This window comes from Manis javanica, chromosome 2 (genome assembly GCF_040802235.1).
Source record: "Manis javanica isolate MJ-LG chromosome 2, MJ_LKY, whole genome shotgun sequence".
Lineage (NCBI taxonomy): Eukaryota > Metazoa > Chordata > Mammalia > Pholidota > Manidae > Manis > Manis javanica.
In genome coordinates, this window is record NC_133157.1 from 31,207,314 (window position 1) to 31,219,734 (window position 12,421).

The 12,421-nt window shown below is 42.8% G+C and overlaps 1 protein-coding gene across 1 annotated transcript in view; it reads right to left on the minus strand.

The window, feature by feature from the left end:
* TGFBR1 (transforming growth factor beta receptor 1) overlaps nucleotides 1-12,093 on the minus strand; it is a 55,190-nt gene extending 43,097 nt beyond the window's left edge. The window contains exon 1 of the mRNA XM_037004011.2: nucleotides 11,894-12,093. Coding sequence (XP_036859906.1) covers nucleotides 11,894-11,978 — 85 coding nt within the window. The 5' untranslated portion in view covers nucleotides 11,979-12,093. The remainder of the gene's footprint in view (nucleotides 1-11,893) is intronic.
* Between the last annotated feature and the right edge of the window lie 328 nt (nucleotides 12,094-12,421).

Consider the following 12,421-nt stretch of genomic DNA (forward strand, 5'->3'; position numbering starts at 1 on the left):
CTCTAAACCTAGATGTCCAGAGACTTACTGTTAGGAAGATGGGTTTCAAACTGCTGGTACCATTGATGCTAGCATTTTAGTTACTGAAGAATGCTTTTAGCAGGGAGTTGGCTATTAAGAGATAAGGTCTTCCAGGGCTTAATGTTACTTAGCCTAGAGAAATCAAGATACAGCACAGAATTATGCTGTACAGAACTATGCAGCATACGTATATGAAGCACAGAATGATGACATCTATATACAAGTCAATAATCATTAGGCCCTAGTTATGGTTTAGGATGGTTTGTAGGTGATAATTCCACATTTGCTCATGAGACTTTCTTCCCCAGATCTAAGATCTCTTACCTAAATTGATGCAAGCACCCAATTGCTTAGAGCAGCTTCCTTAGGGCACACCATCTGTTTGCAATGCACAGCTAATTCTAAGTCTGTTGGCCCTTGAAGAGTATATCGGAAAGGTTTCTGCCTGACTCCTAACCCCATTGATTGAAACTGCTCCCTCCTTCCCTTTCTCTCCATAAGGTAAGGATAAACTGGATCTGACAAAACCTGAATGATCAATGAGAAAGGGTGGGAAGGCCTTAGCTCAAAGAATATTTATGTGGCCTTTTTTTTTTAAAACAGCATAAAGTAACAGAAATAACTGTTATTTTGGGGAGAAAGACTCAAACTTATAAATGCATTACAAATAAGAAAGAAGAGAACAAGTAAGTAAATTACCATTGGAGGGAGAAAGGCAAAACAATGGAAAGATTTTAAAAAATAGAGCATTTGTTCATAGGAAAGTGATCTACAGGGCAAATTGTGTTAGATGTTAGGAAATTTCAAATCTGCAATGCACAGCTATCATTTCTAATTTTAAAAAAAGAGAGAGAAAATAAAAGGAAAAGTCGAGACAGACCTGTGGTTCTCAATCCCTGGAGAATGTCAAGGAAATGACTAGAATGTGCACCCCGGAGGGCTCTGGACCCCTTGTCGTTTTACCTACTTTGGCAGCACCAAGTACTGTTGGTCTATGTTCAGACAGAGCACCAAAAGAAACACATCTGGAATGAGGAGATACTATAGATTTTTTTCAGTTCTCCCCTCCAGCATTTTATTATCAACATTTTCAAACCTTCAGAAAAACAGAACTGTGAACACCTATATACCTACCACCTAAATCCTATAATTGTTACTATTTTGCTATATTGAGTTTGTCCTTATTTATCCAACTATAAATTCATCTGTTGGGGATCTGGTTTGATAGTATTTAAAGAGGTCTCCCATAAATTCAGGTGATTTTTAAAAAATCATTTCCCCCAATGGAGGCTTGGGTCAGAAAATGGATGCTAAATCAAGCTCTAAGTGAGGAGGAAGTGGGATTCATGTCCAGTCATTAGCTGAATTATTACCCTAAAATTATCCTGAAATACCATATAACTTCTGAGCCCAAGTTTCTTCATCTGCAAAATAAAGTCAGACAAAATGATAATCATGGTCCCCTTAGTTATGGTCCTTTCTAGTCAAAAAATGCTATGATTCCATGAAAAACAATTTTTTTAATAATAGCTATCATTTACTTCATGTTTTCTATGTGCCGGAAAGTATGCTACAAGTTTTTCACGCACAATCTCAGTTAATTTTCACAGGTTCCTTAAAATTTTTGAGACACTTAATCTTCACTTGAACTATCAATTGTTTATACAGTATGTAACTACTCTGCCCTACTTCCAGCTGTTAAGTCCCCTCTACATTTTCAGTACTCTTTACCAGGATCAATTTTACATTGCTCTGGTGGGACTAGCTGCAACGAGCAACCAGAAATTATCTTTCGTCATTGAGAAACATAAGCAAATTCTGGCCCCTGGTTTGTACTTTTTTTTCCAAATGTGAAATGAGATAAAAAAGCTAAAACTACTTTAACTTGTTTATTTTGGTAAAATAATTACATATAATTATTGTTGAAGAAAATCTACAATACACAATCTTGGTGTTTTTATTTAAGTCTGTTGCACATTGAATAACAAAATTAAAATGTCAGCTTTTCAAATGGAGAAAGTACTCAAATCAACAGCCATGTGCTAAACAAAGAGACTCAATTAGAGCACATTATGGTTCGATTTGGAAATGAATACATCAAGGAAAAAAAATCGCACACTCACAAAACCCATATATATATTATGCATGTGATGAAAAGCCGCAGATACTGCTTTCCTATCTCTATATTCCTCTGTGGTTTTAACTGTCTCCTCCATGTTGAGTAATCCCAAAATCCTTATGTATATTAATCCTTGCTCTAACAAAAAAAGCCATTTGTTTGTGCTTTTATCCATGGATGCTATTTGTACTTCCATGCATATTTAAAGTTCTTACATTGTAGACATGAAACAGGATGCCTGAACAAGGTGTTCTAGGACTATAAATATACACCATTATGTAATCAGTGAGGTTCACACCTAGGAAATCCAGATAGAATGGTTATCCTGAAGCAAGCGAACGAAAAGAACCTGTTGGCTCAGACCTGTTGGTTAGAATAAGGAAACACCAAACAGGCCTAAAGTAGCTCAGCTGCTGCAGAGTAAGACAGGAAGGTGAATCCACTAAAGTCCTAGACAGCAATGATGCCAAGCCCTTCACTTTACTTCCCAGAGCCCCTTATGCAGACTTGTATAATAGAGTCTGCTCAAGAGTACAGAGAAACTTGTTTTTCCCAATAAAGTTAGCATGTCTCTAACCAAAGAATGTCCTTTATGGTAACATATGTAGGTATGTTTTGTATGAATATTGGGGTTCCTATGCAACCTACATACATAATTCACACTAAGTGTGGTCTCTCCTAAGGAAGTCGAACCCAGTATCCATCATCCAGAAGGGAGGCAGCTCTTCAATAGGAAACCCAAGCAAAGGCAAAGTCTGGGCCTCGCCGTCTTGGGCCTATTTGAAGAAAGGTAAATATCTGGCACTGTTCACTTCTGCTGGCAGTACTCAGATGATGCCTGCCAAATGGAGAGAGGCCAAAAGATAAGGACATAAGGAAAATGTCTTTGTAAGCCAGGCTGAACAGCTTCATGTTGCTCTCTATTCATTATCCTCCAGCTTTTAGCAAAGCTTGATTTAAACATGCCAGCCTCACATCAGCTGTTCCATTGGCATTAGGGTAAGACCAGTGTGTCCATACTTGGATCAGAGCGCCTGAGAGTGGAGAAGAAAAACGGTAGCAGTGATACTAAACTGAACCCTCAACACATGTTAAAGAGGAAGCCAGAGAACAAGATTCAAGGCTGCCAGGTCCAGGAAACCCTTACCCCTGGGAGATGCTCCCTGCACTGCAACCTTGTTTGGGGGCTCCCTATTAATAAGGAGGGTGATAGCCTCCTCCAGAATTCTCAGTAACAGGCAATGAGATCTATGCAAACTACAAGGTTCCCTTACTGCCCTCATTACTAGAAAACTCAGAACTAAGTACTGTGCCCAGCTACTAAAGCTTTCCTCTGCTAAGTTATGGATAACTGTTCTTTCTTTGCCCCTTTTACTTACTGGTTCTTATCTTACTTAGCATTAGTTTTGGTCTTGCCACATGTTTTTATTTCAAGCTTCCTAACTCCTTTCTGGAAAATGGCCAGAGTACACAAGCCAATCAATGAATACATTTTTCCCATACAATAAGAAAGTTACAAAACAGTGCCTACCTTGAAGTCATGAATGCTAGAGGGGTTGGGAGCCTCTATACTGTCTAAAAACAGTGAGCAAGGAAGCTTGGATTACACCTAAAAGTATCCAGTTCTAGAAAAGAACAGAGTTTGGAGATAATCAATTCCAACCTCCTACCTAATGCAAGAAATTCCTTCTGTAACTTCTCAGACAGGTCATCCAGCCTCTGCCTGAATATTTCCAGTGACAAGGAACATGGTACTTTGTAACGTTCCACTTAATGGCAGCTCCCATTGATAGAAAATTGCTCCTTGTATTGGGTGAATCTGTCCCTCCGTCTACCAAATGATCGTATTTCTTCACTGCACAGGTATGTATTTTCTCTTCCAAAAGCCATTCCTTCACTTACTTAAATATATAATTATATATAATATCTCTCATTTACTAAGTATCTACTGGTATCAGGGAGACTATGTGCTAGGTACTACTACTACCCACTATCTTCACAACCACCACTTAAGATATGTGCTATCCTCCTTTGAAAAGTGAATCCCAGAGGGATACAGTGATTAGAATCTAATTCCAGACAAAACCGTGGGTTATCTTACATATACTCCCATAAATAAAGATGTTATTAAATTACTGGTAACCAAGTCCCTTGATCTGAATGCTTTCAAAACTGGAAGGAAAACAAACAATTTTAGATCAAACCAAAGAGAAAAATTAAGATGGTCTGGAGAACTGCACCAGAGTTTGGCTCATGGAGAAAAACAGTAGCATGAAAAGCATTTAACAAGGCAGCCATTAGGGAGCTCCAGGAAACAGTGAAAGTGATATGTAAAACATCACAGACGTGACTTCAAGCCAGTGGCTTAACTGCAGGCCCCAAGCAGGAAACTTTCTTCTACCTCATCCAGGAACCCGACCAGATTCCCAAGAGGTCAATCACATTACTGCAGAGAAAGCAACACACAGACTGAAGGCTAAATCAGTACAACCAGCAGATCCCAGATACTTCTGAGTCTATACTTCTCTAGCACTGAGTGGGTAGAAGGGAACAAAGCATGGACCCACAACCCAGGAGGGAAGAACAGCACAGTAAATAGAGCACGGCTCAAGATCTAAGCTAGAGTTTAGGGTCAAGATAAATATTTCATTTTAGGTGGCTTTTTAGGGCACTGGCATCCAGAAGAAAAAGAGAATGAGGTGGAAGGTGAACACTGATGATCATTTCTTTGCCTAAGATCCTCTCCCGTTTCCAACCATGTTCCAGTCTTACATCTTTGCTGCCTACTGAACCGTTCCACCTGGCATCCTACCTTCACCTCAAACTCAACATGCTCAAACCACAATCCCTTTTCTTTCAATCTTTCTCACCATATTCCTTCTAGTTAAAGGTATTATCCAGGTGTAAAAACCCTGGAGTCATTCTTTCTGTTAAATTTATTTCACGGAATCCTTAATTTTTGTACTCCACCTTTTGACAGCTAAGAGCTACTTGCCACCCAACAAAAACTGCGTGCCTATGATGCCCCAGGCACTTTCTGTGCATTTGAGATACACTGGTGAACAAAACAAGAAATCCACTTTCATGAAACTTGTATTCTAGGAGGAAGAAGGAAATAATATGCATAGTAAATAAATATTCTAAGTAAATACAGGATTTCAGAAGGTGGTCAAAAAAGAAAAAGCAAAGTAAGATAACGGCAATTTTTAAGAGTGGTCAGGGTAAGCCATATTGAGAAAAAGGTGACATCTGATCAAAGACACAGAGCAGATGAGGGAAGAGGCCCTGCAGTTAGCTGTGTGGGGGAAGAGCATGCAGGTGAGGACAGCCCTGCGAGGCCCTACCAGCTCCTCCAATTTCTTTCTCTAAAATGTCATAGGGCCGCCCTTCCACTCCATTCCCAATGCCATCACACCAACTCCAAAATCTCCTAGGGAGCCACCTGCTTCATTTCCTCTTTGGTGCAGTTAGATGTTTTTTCTAAATGAAAACCATCCACCTAACATTCAGGACTCGTAATTCTCTGGAGAGTCTCTGAACCCATCCACCTGATATTCAAGGCCCGTAATTCTCTGCCCCACTCTATACATCATAAACTTCCATTTCTCCCCTTAAAATTCTTGAAACTTAGCATGCTCCTTCTTCACACACATCACCCTTCCCTGCCTGAGTGCTTTCCCTCCACTCCTCATCCATCCTGCCAGGCAGGAAGATCAAGTGCTGCCACCTCTGTAAAGCAGTCCCTGTGGTTGGTATCACTGAATCTGTATTCACCTATTTTCCCAGCATCATATTTCTTGAAAGCAAGTCTACCTCTTTTTCTATACTGCCCACTGTGTGGATCACTTCTGATCACTTCTAACTATTTCCTAAGATTAAATGAGCTATTTTGTCTACAAAATGAAGCTCTTTGCCAATTCAAAAACACTTTTATCAGCTCTGATAAACTACTGAAAAAGAATGTTTAAAAATGGCTTTGTTATACTTTAAAAATGCATGGGTGTGGAGTATGTTAATGTTAATTAACATCAACATTAATGAGGGACAGTGATAGCATCTTCCATTTCTCCAATTCAAATTACCTAAAAATATGTCAAAGAAAGACTGCAAGCGTTTGAGTAATTACAGTTGCAGAGAGGCAAACTTAAAATAAGCTGAAGGGAATTCTCATGCTTAAAAAAAAAAAAAAAAAAAGATGAGGAAGAAAATCTTCCCGATGAAGTGACCGACCACACAACAAGGTATCACTGTGCATGAAGGCGGCATGAAGTACGAGAAAGTGCATGTTCATTCTGGAGAGCTCAAGTGCAGGCTCCAGCCCTCATCAAACACCATGGCCTCAGATGCCCGGTCTGTAAAATGAAAACACAGTTCTTCTATTTACACACTTTCATAGATAACAAAATAAGATCTAGTCTGAGCAAAATCCTACCAAGTCTACCAGGCAGATGGAGTTAATGATAATGCACAATTATTTGAGTCTCCATGGTTGGACTACTAATAGTCTACAGATATCTATTTTATCTGAAGCACTGTGTCTTCCTTTTATAAATGCACTTATCATTAAAAGATGAAAGACAAAATATTAACATCTCTGGATAATGTTTAAGAGAGCTGAACACAATACTGGGTTAGAACCAACATCATCAAAATCTAGTTATCTCACAAGCACTGGTCACCTGGACCTTGTAACAAATGGACTTAAACGAGCCTTTTGGAAATTAACTGGTACATAAACAAGAAGCTTACACAACTACTATTATACACAACTATTACACAACTACCATCCAGGGTTGGTTATGAGAATTAAAGGAGACAAGGCAGGAAGAATGCCTGGCACATTCTTATATTACTTTAAGACTGATAAAATGGTGCAAGGACCACTGAACCTTCGAAAAATGTCAAAACAACCCGTGTGTACACAGCAAGTCATATTTTTTCTTTAAAGGTTGAAATCTTTCTTTATAACATGTATTGCTCTCCAACTGCCAAAATGAGGGAGCAGCTTTTCAGAAGGCCAGATATGATCTGTAAAACTGGATCCATAAAACCAATCAGACTTAGTACTGCAGTAGTGTTTGAGAAACTATTTGTCTAAGAAAAAAACCTACAACTCAACCTGTCATGAGTTCATATAAAAAAAAAAGGTAACTATAAGAAACCCACCTGCATTATCTGGACCAAAACCATACAGCTGAAACTGGATCTAATTTGGAGTAGCAGCAAATTTTACTGTTTATGGAGACTGCTTATACTTGATATTGAGAAAATTCAGTTAAGAAAAGCATTAAATAATTATCCTTGGTAATGGAGTTAGGCTGGGTCAAGATAGACAATAAATTTTGAGAAGATTCCAAGTCTTTTCAAGCCAATTCTATGGGATAAAGCATGAAAATTCCCAAGAAAAATGCTGCATCTGCCCTCAATTCCAGAAGCAGAAAGTGAAGATGTGACTCAGTCATATGATGTTAAACCACAGTCCATCTATGCAGAGAACTTGCTTTCTGTAAGCCCTGATCAAGAGCAGGCAAGGGCACACAGGTTGTCCACATATGCCAGTGGCTCAGTGACTTGAAGACACATGTTCTCACATCAAGAGTACTACCGATGAGACAATGGCATTTTCAAAACCTGTTTCATTAGACTTGAATACAACTGATGCAATACGACACTACAAGAACTGTGTTCATTCAGGTAACGGTTTCAGCCAGGCCTAGAAAAGCCTTCCAACAGAAGTTTCCACATGAGTGGCCCTCCCCACAGAAACAATATTTATCTTCTTGATTCTTCATCACGTCACTTCCCCATTTAATTTCAACAACAAAGCAGATCACCGAGAATTCTACACCTAACCACGTACTCGCAAGGCCTTTCAACTACATTCCATGTCTGTAAAACCCAGACTGTTTCACAATCTTCCAAACTACGTGAAGCCTACTTTGCTCAATTAACAAGCACTATGCCAGATCCTTTCATCAGCAGATACTCCCTTTCTCTTGAGGACTCAATAACCTATAACCATTCCCCTTCCCTTTTACCTTTAGAAGTCACCTTTCTTAAGTTCTGTGAAAGTCAAGACTTCCCTGAGGTAAGTCACTCCATTAACCCTATTCCTCCCCCACTCCCAGTCCTTCACATTTTGAAGTGCCACAAAGGGTGCAAGACCTGGAATCAGAAAATCAAAGTTCCTGTCTTGATTCTGCTGGACCCTGAGGGATTCACTTAACCTGAGCTGTGGTTTCCCATCTGTAAACTGCAGTGACTTATGGCTTCCACCACTGGAATGCCTACCCCTGGCGGGCCCATCACAGTATTATCTCCCTCACTCGTCCCACTTAGATTACCTTTCTATTTTGTTTCCAGTCACATATTACGGAGTTTTTAGAATTCAGCACTTAGAAAATAACAGCAGTTAATACATCTAAACCACACAATACAAAGAACACAACCCTAAGGAGTAACTTGCCAGCCAGTCAATAAAAGCTTTAGTTTCTACTTTGGAGTAGAACTCAGGACAACTGGGGGAACACAGCTAACAAAAAGCATAACACTCATCAAATCCCCTCTCTCTGCCCATCTGAATTCTAGCCACCCTTCAAAGATAAAGTCCTGAAGTATCCACGAAGCCTCCCCAATCACTTCAGCCTACATTAATCATTTCCCTCTTTGATGGATGCCTCTCTGCAGGGGCAATATTAAAAAAATATTTAACAAGTGGCACCACAATGGTGGTAATCAATCAGAAGGATGTCTGACCAATCAAAACACATTTGGCCCAGTGAGACTTGCTGGCTGAACATCAGTCCTACCTACTATTACCAATACAAAATAGCAACCTCAAACTCCAAAACAAGTTCCTCATTTGACCTTCAAGATCTCATGAATTAGGAAAAGTAGGTTAGTCTCATTTTCTTCCTAACTAGAGATGAAGTTTTCTGCATCGCTAGTGGTGAAGTTGGGACTAATAATCAAACCTAATAACCAACTGCTTCTTTTACCACATCATCCAATTTTTCCTGACTATATACACAGAAAAATCATTTAATATTGCATAAACTATACTTATATATAATGGTATAAACACTAAGGGAATGTTCACTCAAATGTAATTCATTTAATTAGCAAGCATTTAAGTGGAACAGAATATAAAACACAGTGCTAGGTTCTGAGGGCAAGAAGTTTCCTCTGGGTTCCTAAAACACGTTCAAGAGAATAGTTAAATAACAGAGCAAGACGGTAGAAACAGACAACACAAACTGTAAGTGCTATACAGAGTTCAGGAACTAAACCAGTACACAGGAAGTCAGGACTGAGAACTTCTCTCTCCAAAAGGGACAAAATTATGTAGCAAAAAGGCTCAAAGTCAAGAGACGGGGGAAAAGAAATCGCTGGAAGTGAGGGTCTGCAGTGGTGAGAAGTGAGATCTCTGCCTGCATACTCTGTTACTGCCCTAATCATAAGGGTGAAGTGCCACTCTGAGTGCTGAATACAATGGGAAATCTTGTAAACCTTTGTGGGTATGGCTGAAAGCTTAGTTTGGTGTAGCCTACAGAAAAGCCTAGAAGACAGAAGCACTGGAAACTACATTTGAGGGATAACAGGACTAAACTGATGGCTGCAAAGAAAGGTACAGAGACATTCATGAGGCATTAATATAAAGAGTTGGGTTTTAGGCATGTTTTCAAAGTTATGAAACAGCAGAAAGGAAGCACACAGAAGACTCATATGGTGTATACACATATGTGGTACTAACTGTACTAGGGACGGGGGGACCAATTTCCCTAGAGAAATGTATGATGGAGAGAGAAGTTGAGGACAGAAATAAAAAATTGACACCAAGACAAATTATAAATTTTTAAAAAGCGTTCTAGCTTTTTCAGAATGTCTGAAAAGACTGACTGAATCATCAACATAACCAAGAGGGCAGGCAGGCCAATTGAAGAAGTCTAGACTTAGAGTAATTAGCTTTGTAATTCATGCATGCCAGTGTAGCCTGCAAAAGCTTGAGGGCATGGACTGAGCAATGTTCTGTAAATCAATTAAGTCCAATATTGTTACTTGAATACATGAACCCTTCCTGTGCTAGACTAGGCGGAAAATAGTTATAGTCGTGTGGAAATGTTACTTATGCTGTATGCATAACTATATTGATTCTCCCACCTGTCCATATATTTAGCCTGCCCCCTCTTTAACCCAATCACTGTTTCTTCTAACGTAGGCTCAGTGTAAAGGGACTTCAGGAATCTACTAGGAGTCAGAACAAAGCCAACTTGATTTTCAAATTGTGAAGGCCAAATCTAAAAGTGAATAATAAAGATCAACTAATCGTTAGAGGACAGAAAAAGAAAAATGAGCTATTTGGGACAGTTAGGTGCATATGATAAGATGTGTAGGTTTTGGAAACACTGAACTCTGGGTGCAAATCCTAATTCCAGTTATTAGTAAGGGTGTTCTTAAATCTCTCCGCACCTCAGTTTCCTCATCTATAAAACGGGCCAATGACACTAGCCCTGAGGGTTAGATAATGTACTTTGGTGTACTTCATACATCTGTATCATAGTAAACTCTTAACAAACAGGGGCTATTAGTAATAATTGGCACCCTCAGTCTTGAGTTTTTTGTTTCTTTAAACTGGTATTAAATTTCAGAAACAGAAATGTACTCTATTTTCAGCTGCTAACACTAAGGCTCTATAGTTCAGTTTCCAGTCCTTTATTTTGGATGCTAGCTAAGTTTTTCACTCTTCCTTTCATGAGGGTGGGTGATGACCATGTACCCCACCCTGATTAAATATTTTGGAAAATGGAGCCAACATTCTCCCTTGAAAACCAACTACACAGATGACAGATTCAAACTACTGTCACTCAAGAAAAGGAACATCACTAGCAAAGTTCCTTCGAGGAAATAAAAGCGTTTCATCAATTCGGAGTCATTTCCATTCAAACATTCCAAACCCTGCAGTGAGCAAACGTTCAAGTTTCTACTACGAAAACAATCTGTAGCCTTCTGTTACTGGATTCTTTTCCAGCACTTACCAGACGCACGAAAGAAGAAAACATGCCGCGCATCTTGGTGCCTCCTTCTCACACAAAGCTTCGCGGCGGCTCCCCGTCCAAAGAGACCGCCGGCTGGGGAAGCAGCCCCTTTCAAAGGACTGGGTCGGAGGCGCCGAAAGCCTGGGCTGCCCTGCCGACCCGGGGGTCTCAACCACACGTTGCCCCCTCCTGCGCTCGGGGAAGCCCTGGAGGCGCCGAGCTCAAGCCCGCTCCGAAAGCCGCCTTCAACCCAAACCCCGCCCGGGGCCCCGGGAGCCTCGCGCAGCAGCCCACTCTGCGTGGGGTGCCGGGGACCACGCCACACAGCACCCCGGCGCGCGGCGGGTAGCAGCCCCAGCTCTACTAGTCCCGGCCAGCCTCACGCCCTCCGCCCCTCGACCCGCGCCTCTCGCTCCCCAGAGGGCCGCCCCGGACCTCGGACGGCTCCGCCCGACGCCACCTTGCAGGGGAGCCCGGAGCGGGGGCGACCGTCGGCTGCCGGGCACGTCCACTCACATTGGAACACACGCCTCCGTCCCGCCTCCGCTCCGCGCCCGCGGCTCGCGTGGCGGCTGCCTGGTCAGAAAGCCCAGCCCGGGCCCCGGCGCCGCCACCTGCGCCCCCGGGCCCGCGCCATGTTTGAGAAAGAAGGAGCGAGCCAGAGGCCGGGCCCGGCCCGCGCGCCCCGCAGCCGCCCGCCAGCCCCGCCGCCACTCACCCGTCGTCCCCGGGACCAGCGTCGCCGCAGCGGCCAGCACGAGGAGGAGCAGCCCGGGACGCGGAGCAGCGGGCGCCGCCTCCATGGTCCCGCCGCCACCGCTTGCGGCCCGGCCCGGCCGCCGCCTCGCCTCTACAAACCTTGCCTCGCCCCACCTCCCCAGCCGCCGCGGCGGCCTCGCTCCGGCCCTTTGTAACTGCTCGGGGGCCGCGCGTCCATTGGCTGCTGGGCTCCCGCCGGCCCCGCCTCCCGGTCGTCTGCTGGCGACCGAGCGGGACCCAGCCTCGAGCCCCGCCCGCCGACCCGCTGGAGAGCCAATCCGGAGCCGCAGGCGCCCGGCCGCTGGCCACGCCCCCAGCCCCACCTCCGGGGCCTTGCAGCCAAACCCCTGCCCCAGCCAGAGCCAGTCTCCGCTGAAGAGGTTGGGTGGGGGCAGGGTCTAGCTCCCCAAGCCCTGCAGAGCCTCCCGTCCCGGAAGGCGAGGACTGAATGATGGGAGTGTCTGGGTAAGAGTCGCTTTCGGAAAAA